General features: G+C 39.1%; 1 protein-coding gene across 2 annotated transcripts in view; it reads left to right on the forward strand.

Annotated features, from left to right (window-relative positions):
- ldlrad4a (low density lipoprotein receptor class A domain containing 4a) overlaps window positions 1-13810 on the forward strand; it is a 199850-nt gene that overhangs the window by 62767 nt on the left and 123273 nt on the right. For both annotated transcript variants that reach the window (XM_052022823.1, XM_052022822.1), the window contains one exon: window positions 2827-2967. In XM_052022823.1, the coding sequence (XP_051878783.1) occupies window positions 2827-2967 (141 nt within the window). The remainder of the gene's footprint in view (window positions 1-2826; window positions 2968-13810) is intronic.

Here is a 13810-nt window from a genome sequence, read left to right on the forward strand (position 1 = left end):
ATAACCTGATTTCCAACCATAGAACCATAGAACAATACAGCACAATACAGGCCCTTCAGCCCACCATGTTGTGCCGCCCTTCAAACCACACCTAAGACTATCTAACCCCTTCCTCCCACATATCCCTCTATCTTAAATTCCTCCATATGCTTATCTAACAATCTCTTGAACTTGACCAACGTATCAGCGTCCACCATCACCCCAGGCAGCGCATTCCATGCACCAACCACTCTCTGGGTGAAAAACCTTCCTCTGACATCTTCCTTGAACTTCCCACCCATTACCTTAAAGCCATGTCCTCTTGTTTTGAGCATTGGTGCCCTGGGAAAGAGGTGCTGGCTGTCCATTCTATCTATTCCTCTTAATATCTTGTATACCTCTATCATGTCTCCCCTCATCCTCCTCCTCTCCAATGAGTAAAGCCCTAGTTCCTTTAGTCTCTCCTCATAATCCATACTCTCCAATCCAGGCAGCATCCTGGTAAATCTCCTCTTTAAAGGCATAAAGTTAAAGATGACAGATTTCTTTAATATTTTAAGCAAGGTTACTTTTTTATTTCCATCTTTTACAGTTTCAAAATAACAAAAAAGGAAAAGGGCCTGAAGCGGAAGTTTGGGCACCCTGCGTGGTCAGTACTTAGTAACACCCCGTTTGGCAAGTATCACAGCTTGTAAACGCTTTCTGCAGCCAGCTGAGAGTCTTTCAATTCTTGTTTGGGGGATTTTTGCCCATTCTTCCTTGCAAAGGGCTTCTAGTTCTGTGAGATTCTTGGGCCGTCTTGCATGCACTGCTCCTTTGAGGTCTATCCACAGATTTTCGATGATGTTTGGGTCGGGGGACTTTGAGGGCCATGGCAAAACCTTCAGCTTGTGCCTCTTGATGTAGTCCATTGTGGATTTTGAGGTGTGCTTAGGGTCGTTATCCTATTGTAGAAGCCATCGCCTTTTCATCTTCAGCTTTTTTACAGACGGTGTGATGTTTGCTTCCAGAATTTGCTGGTATTTAATTGAATTCATTCTTCCCTCTAGCAGTGAAATGTTCCCCGTGCCACTGGCTGCAACATAAGCCCAAAGCATGATCGATCCACCCCTGTGCTTAATAGTTGGAGAGGTGTTCTTTTCATGAAATTCTGCACCCTTTTTTCTCCAAACTTTCCTGCGTCCTCACCACAAAATTCAGTGTCAGAAGTTTGCAAAGGAACATCTAAACAAGCCTGATGCATTTTGGAAACAAGTCCTGTGGACTGATGAAGTTAAAATAAAACTTTTTGGCCGCAATGAGCAAAGGTATGTTTGGAGAAAAAAGGGTGCAGAATTTCATGAAAAGAACACCTCTCCAACTGTTAAGCACGGGGGTGGATCGATCATGATCCTGCATCCCTGCAACTTATTCTTTCTCACACATGCCCATCAATTCCCTTTTTGATTCTTTTTGCTATTGAACTACACTAAGGGGCAATATATAGTACCCAATTAACCTACTAGCACATCCTTGGGACCTGGAAGGTAGCAATATGCAGTGATGGAGAGAACATACAAACTCTGCAGAGGTGATACCCAAGGTCAGAATGGAACCTGATCCTGTTGTAGAATCAAAAAGGGATTTGATGGGCATGTGTGAGAGAGAATAAGTTGCAGGGATGCAGGAAGGTAAGGAGAAGGAGGAAGGGACTAATGGGATTGCTCTGCTGAGAGTCATCATGGACCGAATGGTTGTGGCATTAGCGCAGTGACCCCCTATTCATCTTTGTATTTCTAAAACAGGTCCCATTCTATCTCCACGCATTTGAGACATTGTGTTTTAATTAATCATTTTTTCCTTCTCTCCATTAGCACATCCTGACCCGCTATTTGCCACACATCGCACTTTTTTGTCACCCTCTATCTTTCCATTCATGCACATAGAATGGACTTGTAGGCAGTTTTAAAGTCGCTTTCAAAGAAGATTACCAAGATGGCTATTTATCTGTGGGTCTGAGTAGAGGAATACACTGCATTGGAAATCTGCACAGTGAGCATTAGATTTCTATTGTGATAAACAATACTTTGCTGTCCATTTGTGTGCCCAAATGTCCAAGTTGCATTTTTACCAATTGTAATTAATTTTTTTAACAGAAATGCCCAGGATTGTAGATTTGTCCAAAGCACAAGCTCTAATGTTGACCTGCGTCCTTCATAGAACTAAGCTTGATAATGACACTACAAGTGAGCTGCTGGTTATCTGTGGAAGATGTGCTTGTTTACTAATCATAAATTAACTGTTCACTGGGAAATGTAGTTCATTAAGCCATTTGTTTAATTTTTTCCATAGAATTATGAAAAAATTCTCATTGTCCCCTTTTATCTCAAATAAAAGGGCATGAATTCTCCTTGATAGAAATTCAGTAGAATTTCAGTGGCTTCCAAAAATTGCCATTCCATTTACTGTCATCTGAGACTGTTTAAATGACCGGATCTAGGGGTAGTGCTGGTTGGCATTGTGCTTCATATGCCTTCCTCAGTACTCTGAGTGACAAGGGCTAGTGTTGCTGATCACACAATAGTTAATGAATGGCCTCGTTTGTAGGAATCTTCTATGCACAAATTGTTCGGGTGATGGCCTGAGTACTGGTAACCACACTTGAAGTCAAGAGCGAAAGGATATCAACTATTTATAATCAACTGTTGACAAAATTATATTCTTGCTGTGTAGTATTTTGCTGTAAAACATTCAAAACCGAAAATATTTTTTTAGAATTTATCAAGAAATGTATATGAACGTAATTTAGCAAGTTCTTTTTGACTTCACTTGGGGATCATTGAAAGTAAATAATATGCTCTTTTGCAGAGTGCAAATTCCACTGCACCAATGGCAACTGTTTGAAATTTGGAAACTTGATTTGCAACCAACTAAATGACTGTGGGGATAACAGTGAAGAAGAAAACTGCCCGCTAGTAACTGAACACCCACCTCCAACCATTTTTAACTGTAAGTGTTGAACTTGGCTCCTGTTATATAGTATATTGCCATGAACAGTTGAGAACTATGATTATTTTTTGTTTTTGTTGTCATTGACTTGAGTTTTTGAATGGAACTTGAATTTTTTAGTTTTACTAATAAAAAAAGAACTAAAATACCTTTCAGGTTTACTTGGAAAATCTTTTTTTACTGATACTGTTCCCTGCAGCTATATGTGTGAGTCCTAAAGTATGTCATGTCCTTCCAGTGCCAGTGCTCAGGACATCTTCTAAGGTCTGGGGAAGAATTTGGAGAGGGAGGGGAAAGATCCACTTGTAGGTACTAGTGATGCTGGACAGATGAAATAAGAGGTTCCACCGAGGGAGTCTGAATGAAAAAGTAGAATCACAAAGGTGATATCCTCTGATTATCTGCACCACATGCGAATTGCAAAGGATCAACAAGATCAGAATGTTGAGCATGTAGATCAAAATTAGGTTTGGTTAGAGTAGATTTCAATTAACAATGCACTAGCAACTAGAACAGTTCCATTGGGAAAGGACCTCACTTGAATTGACCTAGGACCAGTATTTTGGCAAATAAAACAATTAGGGCTGCAGTTAATGTTTTAAACTAGATATTGGGGAAGGGGTTAGATGAGAAGAAATTTAGAAAGTTAGAAAGAAGAACAGACCAATAGTGCAGATAGCAAAATGTGTAATGATAACCATAATGTGAAAGGAATGGACAGTGTATACTAATATTACAGTGGAAGTGCAGTAAAGTAAGGGTAAGGTGGTAAAAAGACAAAATTAAAGGCTCTTTATCTGAATACATACTGCATTTGTTATAAGCTGATGAATTTATTGGCACAAATAGAAATAAATGGGAATAATCTGATAGCCATTGCAGAGATGTGATTGCTAATTGACCAAGGCTGGGAGGTAAATGTTCTGGGGGACTTAATGTTTCAGAAGGATAGGCAGAAAGTGATGGAGGTGGGGTAGCTCTGTATAAAGAGTGAGATCAGTAGTGAGAAATGAACTTGGATAAATAACAAAGGAGAGAAGTTACTGGCAGGACTACTATATAGGCCTGCCAACAATAGCTGCATTAACATTAAGACAGATGTTAAATCAATAGGTAATGGGAACTTGCAAGAAAAGTACTAGAGTAAATTCAGGTGTCTTTAATCTTCCAATCAAATTGGCAAAGGTAACCTTGAGGACAAGTTCATAAGGTGTATGAGGGGCTTTCTTAGCATGAGGTATTGTGAAACCAACCAGGGAGCAGGCTATTTACAATCTGGTCACTTGTAGTGAAACAGCATTAAGTAATAATGTCATAGTAAAGGATTCTCTGGAGAAGAGTGAGCATAACATGGTAGGATTTCATACTTACTTTGGGAATGAGAAACTTGAGTCTGAAACTAGTGTCCTCAAGGATGATGCATCCATAGCTAATTAAGGAAGTTATGAGCAATACCAACTTGAAAAGAAGAATAGTGGTGAGCAGTTAAAAAGGGGAAACCTGTCTCTGGTACTGCGAGTTAGCGATTCTACTATCTGATTTACTGTGCTGCCCTATGCTGTCTGAGTTGATTGTGATCTTCCAAAGTTCCCTAGGTTTTGATGAGGACCCACTGGATTGTAAAGCCATACATTAGTATCTCTATTTAAGAAAGGAGAGAGACAGAAAGCAGGAAACAATAGGCTAGGTATCCTGATATCTGTCATTGTGAAAATGCTGGAATCCATTTTTAAGGAAATAGCAGCATGATATTCAGAAAGATATAATATAGTATTATTAAGTATGGTCTATAAACATGAGTTATTTGAGGATGTAATGAGCAGAATGATGAAGGAGAATCCGTAGATATTATGTACTTGGATTTCCAGAGGCCTTTGATAAGGTGCCACACAAGATTATTGCACAAAGGAAAACCTGATTGTTTTGAAGGTAATACATTAATATAGGCATATGATTGGCTAAATAACAGAAACAGAGTGCCACAATAAATTGGTCATTTTCAGGTTGGCAAGCTGTAACTACTGCTGAGGCCTCAATCGAATGCAATATGTGATAATGATTTGATGAAAGGAGCAAATGAGTTGATGAGTTGTAATCAAATTTACTGGCGACACAAGAATAACTATAAAAATAAGTTGTGAGGAAGGTACAGAGTTTGCAAAGGGATGTTGATAGGTTAAGTTAGTGGGAAAAGTTATGGCAGATGAAGTGTGATATTGGGGGGCCTCGTTTACAAAACACTGACTTTACCATACAGGTACAGAAAGAAATTAGGAAGTCAAATAGAATGTTGCACATAGGGATGTCTTGCTACATGAGTGGTTAGAGCACACCTTAAAAAAAACTGTACGGAGTTTTGGACATTATTTGAGGTGGACATTTAAAGCAGTTTAGAGAAGATGTGCCAGATTGATTCTTAGAATAAAGACATTGTCTTTTGAGGAAAGGTAGTGCCCATACTTGGAGTTTAAAAGAATGATAGATGATATTGAAATGCACATGATTCTGAGGGAGATTGACAAGGTAACCACTGAGAGGATGTTTCCTCTTGTGTGTTAATCTAGGACTTTGGGGCAGTTTCAGAAATAATGAGTTCCACATTTAAGATTGAGATGAGGAGGAGTTGCTCGTACTAGGATTATGAATCTTGGAATTCTGAACCCAAGAGTGCTGAATCATTGAATATATTCAGGGGTGAGATAGGCTGCTATTTGGTTTGCAGGTGATTTGAAGGTAATGGGGAACAGGTACAAAGTGGAGTTGAGTCCCCAGATCAATTCAGCCTTGACCTACTGAATGGCGGAGCAGGCTTACTCCTAAAGTTAGTTATGTTCTTGTGTTATTGTTACAGCTGTGCTGGCAATGAATGTCAGCCATACAGAATTTACTATAAAGTGCAGTGTGCAAGTTACTCCCTCATTTTAGGCACTTCATTTCAGTAAAACAGGTTTCTTGAAAAAAATCCCTATTGGCTTTTTGCACACTTGTGACTGATATTTGTTCCGTTTGCAAATACAGTATTAGAAAGCATGTTATCCAGATTACAATGTTATAAATCTTCTGAAGCAAAGCTCACAACATGTATACATACTTGGATTCTGTGCATATTGGCAAGGTAGCTAAATTCTGTTGGCCTTTGCTATTGAGATGTGGGGGTGGATGCACCCAAGGGAATTATGCACAGAAACAATTTAAGGGTTAAACTGCAAGGAGCCAGATAGATAGATCTGGTTTGGGTTTGAGAAAGGAAGGGATATAGAGAGGGAGAGGGTTGGATGTGGGAGAGAGGGGGAAGGAGGAGAGAGATGCCAGAGCGTAATCACCTATTCTTCCCTCCTCCACTTCCTCTTCCTCGGCCCTCTCTCACCCCACTCCTCCTGCTCCCGTGCCCCCTCTCGACCGCCTCCCTTCCTCGGCCCCCTCCTGACCCTGCCATCCCTTCCTCAGGCCCTTTCACCCCCCACCCCCCCCCCCCCCCCCCCCTTGGTAATCCTTCCTCTGCTCCCCTCACCTTCTGTTTCTCTCTGGTCCCTGGCCCCCATCCCAAACTTTCTCTTTCACATGTTATTTTCTTGTCTGGCAAACTGAGTTGCAGCAGGAGTAGAAGCTATAAACTGAAATCCAGGAGTTCAGAGAGCAATTTGGATGAGTGCAGGATGCTCCTGGGGTGGTTGGGGTGCTATTGGCCAAAAGTTGTTGGGTGGGGTAGCAGGATATGTGTGGGCCATATATTAGAAGAAAGTTCAACATCTGCAGCAACGTGATGGGACAAATGTGGCCCCTTCTGATGTTGAGTCCCACCATTTGTGTGGTCACGATATAGACACTGGTGTCTAAGACGCATTGCCCTTTTGGATCCTTCAAGGTAGAATCCTCAGAAATCGATGTATACAGTGGATTTTCAAGTACAGTAAGTTTCATTTATCATTCATTATATCTTATGAATGTTGTAGACTATTTTCAAAATCTCAGATTGGCTATTGACCAATCTTATTTGTTTCTGGGATTTGCTCTGCATTGATCAATGGCAACCTTGTGGAAAAGGCCAAAAGAATAAAAGAGTAGATGAAGCAAAAAGTATTTATGATAACTGCAAAGACAATGAAGATTTTTGTCTCAAAAAATAACAAAAACAAATCCTGAACTAGTCTGAAACTTTTTATTGGTTTTGATCTCATTGTATTTAATATATCTTAAAAGAGCTTATTTTTTCAAAGGTGACTATTAAACTAGAACAAAACATCCTGAACTGAATCAAATATAGAAGCCAAAAATTTCATGCCCAAAAGATGAATTTATCCAGCATACAGTATTGAGGTTTATTGTGTATTTGTCATTGCAGGTGTGCCCTCAGTTTGAGATCTATTTATTTACAATATTGGAATGCTGATGCTTTGAACTGAGATTTTGGAATTTGAAATGGTGGAAATGGCACTTTGAATTGTCATTTTGCAGAAAACTAAGTTTTACTCTGGTCTTGACAGAATTGTGAATCAAATTTTATTATTGAGTTCATTGAATCCTTGTTTTGCTTTTCATATTGAAGTCACCATTTTATGTTGCAGCATGTTAGCTTATTAAAATAGTAATTTAAATATCATTCCTGACTGACAGCTTTATTAAAGATTTCAGAAAATCTTTATTTGGCTTTTAAATGTGCAGTTTGATGAAAATTGTTTAAAATTGTGCATGGTGTAATGTCAACACTTCTCATACTCCCAAAACACAATATTTATATTGCATTTTTCAGATAATGTCCTATCAAAAATGATTTTAATAAGTTTTTTTAAAGGTAAAAGGTAATGTTATCACTTTTATCTTTTGTATATAGTCAGTCCCTAGGTTAGGGGAGACCTGACTGTGATGGATATTCACTTTCCAGGCCCCAAAAAGGCTTATTGCTAACCTCAGCTTTTAAGTACAGCAGCATGACCTGTCTAAGTATTGCTCATTAAGCTAAAATCCTTTTTGCAAAAGCAGCAGAAATTGTCCAAGGCTCAAGGTGTTTATTGTTTGCTAAGTTAAATTTCCAACCAATATTTCCTGCTCAGCCTCTTGACATAAACAAGAGATGCTGTACTATTCTATGTTCTAACAATGGGATCCATGTTTACTTAATTAAACACTCCAGTCACCTGGCCTGAAAATGTGGTTGAAAAAACATCACATGCTACTGATGTCAATTAAGTGAAAAAACCAGTATAAACAGTAGAAAGCAGTTAGGGTAGGGGGGAATGGCAGAGAGAAAGGGTTACAGAAAGAAGACCTAGAATTCATTCCTCAGCCTTTGGTTTCTGCGACAGACGACTTGTTCGTTTGCAACTTTTCGTTATGACTTTTTAGCCTGTAAGAATTGTAATTGTGTTTGGAAATCCTTTGTAAGTTACAAGTTGTTTTAAGAATTACTTATTAGAATTAAGCGTGTCTCACTTAAATAAACTGTGTTTAAACTGCTTTGTTAGCTGGAAGTATCTTCTCCTTGGTTGGGGGGAGGGACCCACTGCTCGAAATAGTGATTATTGACAGCTAGACCTTTCTGTAGAGACTAAAGTAGTGAAGTAAAGTAGTCTTTGAAGTGTATGTTGATGCAGTATAATCTCCCTATAGTGAGGGTACTCGTAGATAATTAAGCCAGATAGAACCTAGTCTTGACAAGTTTTGAGCTCTTGGACGGTACACTCAATATCATCACATGACTTGCAGAGATCAGACTTTACACAAATTCTCCATGTCAAAAATAAGTTTGTCTGCAATTTAGCCTTTTGATAAAAAAAATCACTGCGACCTGAAAAGAACACCGAACTTCTTTTCTCTCAAACCAGAAATTGAGTGATTTCTTCCCTTCTCAGTTACCCACAAGAGTGAAAGGTACCAAAATCTGAGGATACCGTTAGTCTTGTACCTTTGTTAGCCCACATACACAAGAGAAATGGAAATAATACCATCCCACAAGAAAATAATTTGAAGCAACACACAAAATGCTGGAGGAACACGGGTCAGGCAGCATCTATGCAGGGAAATGGACAGTTGAAATTTCAGGTCGAGACCCTTCATCAGGACTGGAAAGAAGGGAGATAGTCAGTATAAAAGGGAGGCGGGGGCATGCGGTGGACTGCTGGTGGGGTGGTGGGGGGGAGTGGGAATGATGTAAGAAGTTGGGAGGTGATAGATGGAAGTGACAAAGGGCTGAAGAAGGTGGAATCTGATAGGAGAGGACAGTGGACCATGGAATAAAGGGAAGGAGGTGAGGAGGGGAACCGGAGGTAGGAATGTGTGGGTGTTCATGCCATCAGGTTAGAGACTACCAAGACGGAATATGAGGTGCTGTTCCTCTGATCTGCATCTAGCCTCAACTTGGCAGTAGAGGAGACTGTGGACAGACATGTTGGTGTGGGAATGGGAAGTGGAATTAAAATGGCTGGTCACCGCGAGATCCTGACTGTTACGGCGGACAGACTGAAGGTGATATTTCTTCTTCAGGTCAAACAACAATCAAAAGCATCTCATAGAGTTTCTTAGTTTGATATCAGTTAAGACTGGAATTAGAAGTAACCGATAATCTAAGCTCAACGATACAATTACAGAGGACATTTTTAAATGGAAATTTAATCAATTCATAATCATTAACATTATACTTCAAACAAAATTTGCTGCCAGTCTGCTGTCTCGGTGTTTCGTCTTTCTAAGTCCATACATCAGATTGTAATATCTACACCTATCTTGGTTTTGAGAAAAATTGTTCATTTCTGACATGAAAAATTCCATTTACGGACAGTCCTCAGGACTGGAACCCATGTGTAACCTGGGGACTGCTTGTGCTCTGAATGTATCTTGATAAACTATCAATTTTTATTATATATGTGACAAGGCAGACCTTCATTATTGCATATAGAATTATTGTTAAAGCTACTGAGCTCAATTGTTGCTCCAACTTTACAAAAATTATTGCAAGATTTGGATTCTTAATTAATATTTTTTGATATTAAAATAGACCTTGCTATTGTAAATATTTGTTTAGTAAGCTAATTTTAAAAAAAATACTGTTTCTAATAAATGCACATTCTTTTATGTAGTTGTGACAAAGACTAAATGAAGTTAGGCTCACTCCTTCAAGTGAGGCTTGGAAATACTCACATGGCAGATCCACTTGTAGGAGTGGTGATAATGGAATGGTGCCTGGTCTAAATCCTTCTCTTTTAGAATCATGGAGTTATACAGCACGGAAACAGGCCCCTCGTCACAACTTGTCATGCTGACCAGTGCCTACCTCTAAGGAACTTCAATAAGTTGCTGTAAAGCCAGTATCCACCCTTGAGGTGCAAGACAACAGATGTAACACAGCTCAACATGATCCTCTTCTTTCTCTCCTTCCTCCACCACCATTAAATGTTCCATTTTTCAAACAAGTGCCAGAAACACATACACATACAGTAATTATAAGTGAATTTCACAATCCAAGAAAAATGTGCAAAGAATTTTTTGTTACTGCATTCATTTCTTTATGATGTTTCCATATTTGCCCTCTTGTTCTGTCTTGTACACAATATGGAATCAGCTATCTCTGTTAACGCCATCGTAACCCTTCATAATCTTAGACTATTGGGTAACTTAATTTCAGAGATAAAGGCTCCCTTCAGAACTCAAATGTTGCAATGTTCTGTGAACAATGAAATAGTAGGATTGGGATACACTGGTGCTGCACTACTTCTAGCAGACTGAATAACAGTATTTTATAGTAACAGAACACAAAAAAATGTGGTTAGCCATAGTCAGTGTCCATTTATGAATGATAAATAGTGTTTAATGTCTTGAGGTGTATATTACAAATAGCATATATATTTAATACTATATTGTGGTATTCACTATGGATTTCAATTGGTAATGTTTATCAAATTTGATATTGCCACTGAAAAGTTAGCCAACATATTTTGTGGTTTATATTTCTTTTTCAGTATCTGTCTGTTTCACTTGCACCTCTGGCTTTCTCCCCCCCATCCCCCGAACTTTCAATCTCCCCTGTACTCCTCCCTTCTCTGTTACAGTCTCCTTATCTCACCCCCATAAACCTTATTCCTCCCCTTCCCCCACTACTTCACATCCTGAGCCTGCCCCCACCCCCCCCAGTCCCTTTACCCCAACTTCCCTCCCATGTGGGTTCTTGTCAATTTATCGGCACCAACTCAAGTTTCACATAAACTTGAGGATTATTAAGTTCATCTAAGCTATACAAAGAAAATACAACAATGACACCAGGTTATCTCTGAAATTCAGAGCTAATTTCTGTGCTTCCAAACTCCTCCGGGACACAGCGCGCATCCGTTCTTGCTGTGTTCTTGACCATAGTCTCTCTTAACTACGTTCAACCTCCGATAGTGGCAACACTTACAGGCTGCCCCCAGCACATTCTTAGCAACGCAAAAAGACGTATTTCATTGTGTGTTTCGATGTACATGTAACTAATAAATAAATATCTTAATTGCACATACCCTCTTTGGTTTGGCTTGTCTTTGTTAGCAATCTTTTTTAACACAATTGATACTTGTTATCTGGGATTATTGCAAAGAAGGGGCATTTCATGGAAGAAATGTTCATAAATTGTTTCAGTTCTGAAACATCTCTTTAAATAATGACAAAACCAAAGATCATGATTACAGTTAACAAAAACACCAGCACATGTATGATTTACTTACTGGGTGAAAGCAATTCTTTAACTCTTAATTCGCTAGGCTTTGCATCCTGCATTATGGTTAAAATTTTATAGCTATTAACATGTAAAAGATCAAGAAATGTTTGTTCAGTACTACAGTCCTCACCTTGAGTATGGTATTTTTAAACTGAATCTTCGTTGTTAAGCTGACGTCAAATATGTTTACCCCTATGCCATGGTGCTTTTCATTTGGATACAATTAATGATGGCCATTTTCACTTTACATCATTCGTACTGGCAAAACATTTCATATTTTAGGTACTAATCGGTCAGAATCATAGAGGCCTACAGCACGGAAACAGGCCCTTTGACCCACCAAGTGCGTGCTGACCATCAACGATCCATTATACTTAACAATTTTTTAATTCTCCCCATATTCCTGTGTTGGATAATTTTGTATACATTTCTGTATTAACCTTTTACCAGTGTAATTTACCACATGTTAAGAGTTTGTAATCTATGCCCAGTCCTGAAATTTTCCTGTCACAGTCTAGTCTATTCTGACTGTTTGGAGTGCTTGTGGTATCCTGACAGATCCATAAAATTGTGACGCATTTAGTCCTTCATGCTTTTCATCTTATTGTCAAGTTACCATCATAGTTTGACTGCCCTTTTACTCTGTGGCTGACTAATCAAATGTACAGCTAGCTTCAATTTGTGACAATGTAAAATGGCCCAATCAATTTGACCTAAATGATGATCGTCAGCAGCATAATTCATCATTACTTTATTTCCATCCATCAAGTACTCAGATGTTTGTAACTTCTTAGAACATTGTTGCTAATTTGCCCATTTGTTTAGTTATTTGTATGTTAATTTCTTGCATGTGATGAATCAACCTAATCCAACCAAACAAAATTGCAGTGCTGCATGGTGAGAGAGGACTCCTTGGTAAGACCCAAATAACCCAGTATCTTCAACAGGTGTAAAGTCATGATTGATGATTCTATGTGGTATGGACTTGTGAGCATTAGACACGGGCAGTATTGATACCCAATCCATGGGATGGTCAGTACACATTGTAGGAAGCATGACTTTAAGATTTGATTTCTGCTTGATCTTTGTGGATGGTGGCTGACCTGCAGTTTATGGGAAATGTCTAAAAATTTTTGAAGGACTCGGTAAACATCCCCAGTGAATTGATAGTCCCCACCTACAAAATACTTCTTTTAGAACTCTAGATGCAGTAGCGGCTGTGTTGTTGCAATAAGGAAATAAATTTAGCTATTTAGCAAATTGATCAAAAAACAAACTGCCAGAGGAACTCAGTTGGTCAGGCAGCATCTGAAGAGGGAAATGGGCAGTCAGTGTTTTGGATTGAGACCCTTTATCTGGACTGGAATTTATCAATTTCGAAGAAAATATAAGAATTTCTAGGAGAAAGGAGGTCCGAAGTAATCAGTTTAGAGATGGGTCCAGAGTTCTTCTGGGGCCAGCTGAAGCAGTGGGAAAACTCTAATAGTAGGACCACTTGTAAGCAGGACAAGGCAGCACCATGCATCAGTATCATGCATAAGTATCTGAAACTAAGACTGTTCGAAATATCCCAGAAAAAGACAGGCATAGCCCATGCAAGTGCCCATGGCCACACCTTTGATATGGAGAAAGTGAATGGAGTAGAAGAAATTGTTCAATGTGACAACAAGTTAATCTTGGTGAATGAGTGTGTTAGTGGAGGGGAACTAATTGTTCTCTGCTCAAGTAAGAAGAAGTGGACTCTCAGACCATCCTGATGTTGGATGGAGGTGTAAAGGGCTTGTACGTCTATGGTAAAAATGAGCCTGTTGGGTCCAGGGAATTTGAAACAGCCAAAGTGGAAGAGGGCATCAGAGTTGTCACAGATATACGTAGAAAGGGACTGGACCAGGGGAGAAAGGATAGAGTCAAGGTGGGAAAAAGTAAGTTTTAAGTTTACTAACTGAGCCTTGTTTGGATTAATTTTTGGACTTGCTTGTGTAACTAATTGTAAGATTTCATCTAAAATCTACAAATTCTTTGGCATGGTAGAGGTGGCCAATAGGAGGTCATCCACATAATATATTATCAGGTAGTCAGGAGAAAGACTTCAGAGCAGCTTATATTTAAGTGCAAAAGATTACTGGTGAGTTGCAGAATCCTTGTGCTAAGCAGTTACCG

Source organism: Pristis pectinata, chromosome 9 (assembly GCF_009764475.1).
Source record: "Pristis pectinata isolate sPriPec2 chromosome 9, sPriPec2.1.pri, whole genome shotgun sequence".
Taxonomy (NCBI): Eukaryota; Metazoa; Chordata; class Chondrichthyes; order Rhinopristiformes; family Pristidae; genus Pristis; species Pristis pectinata.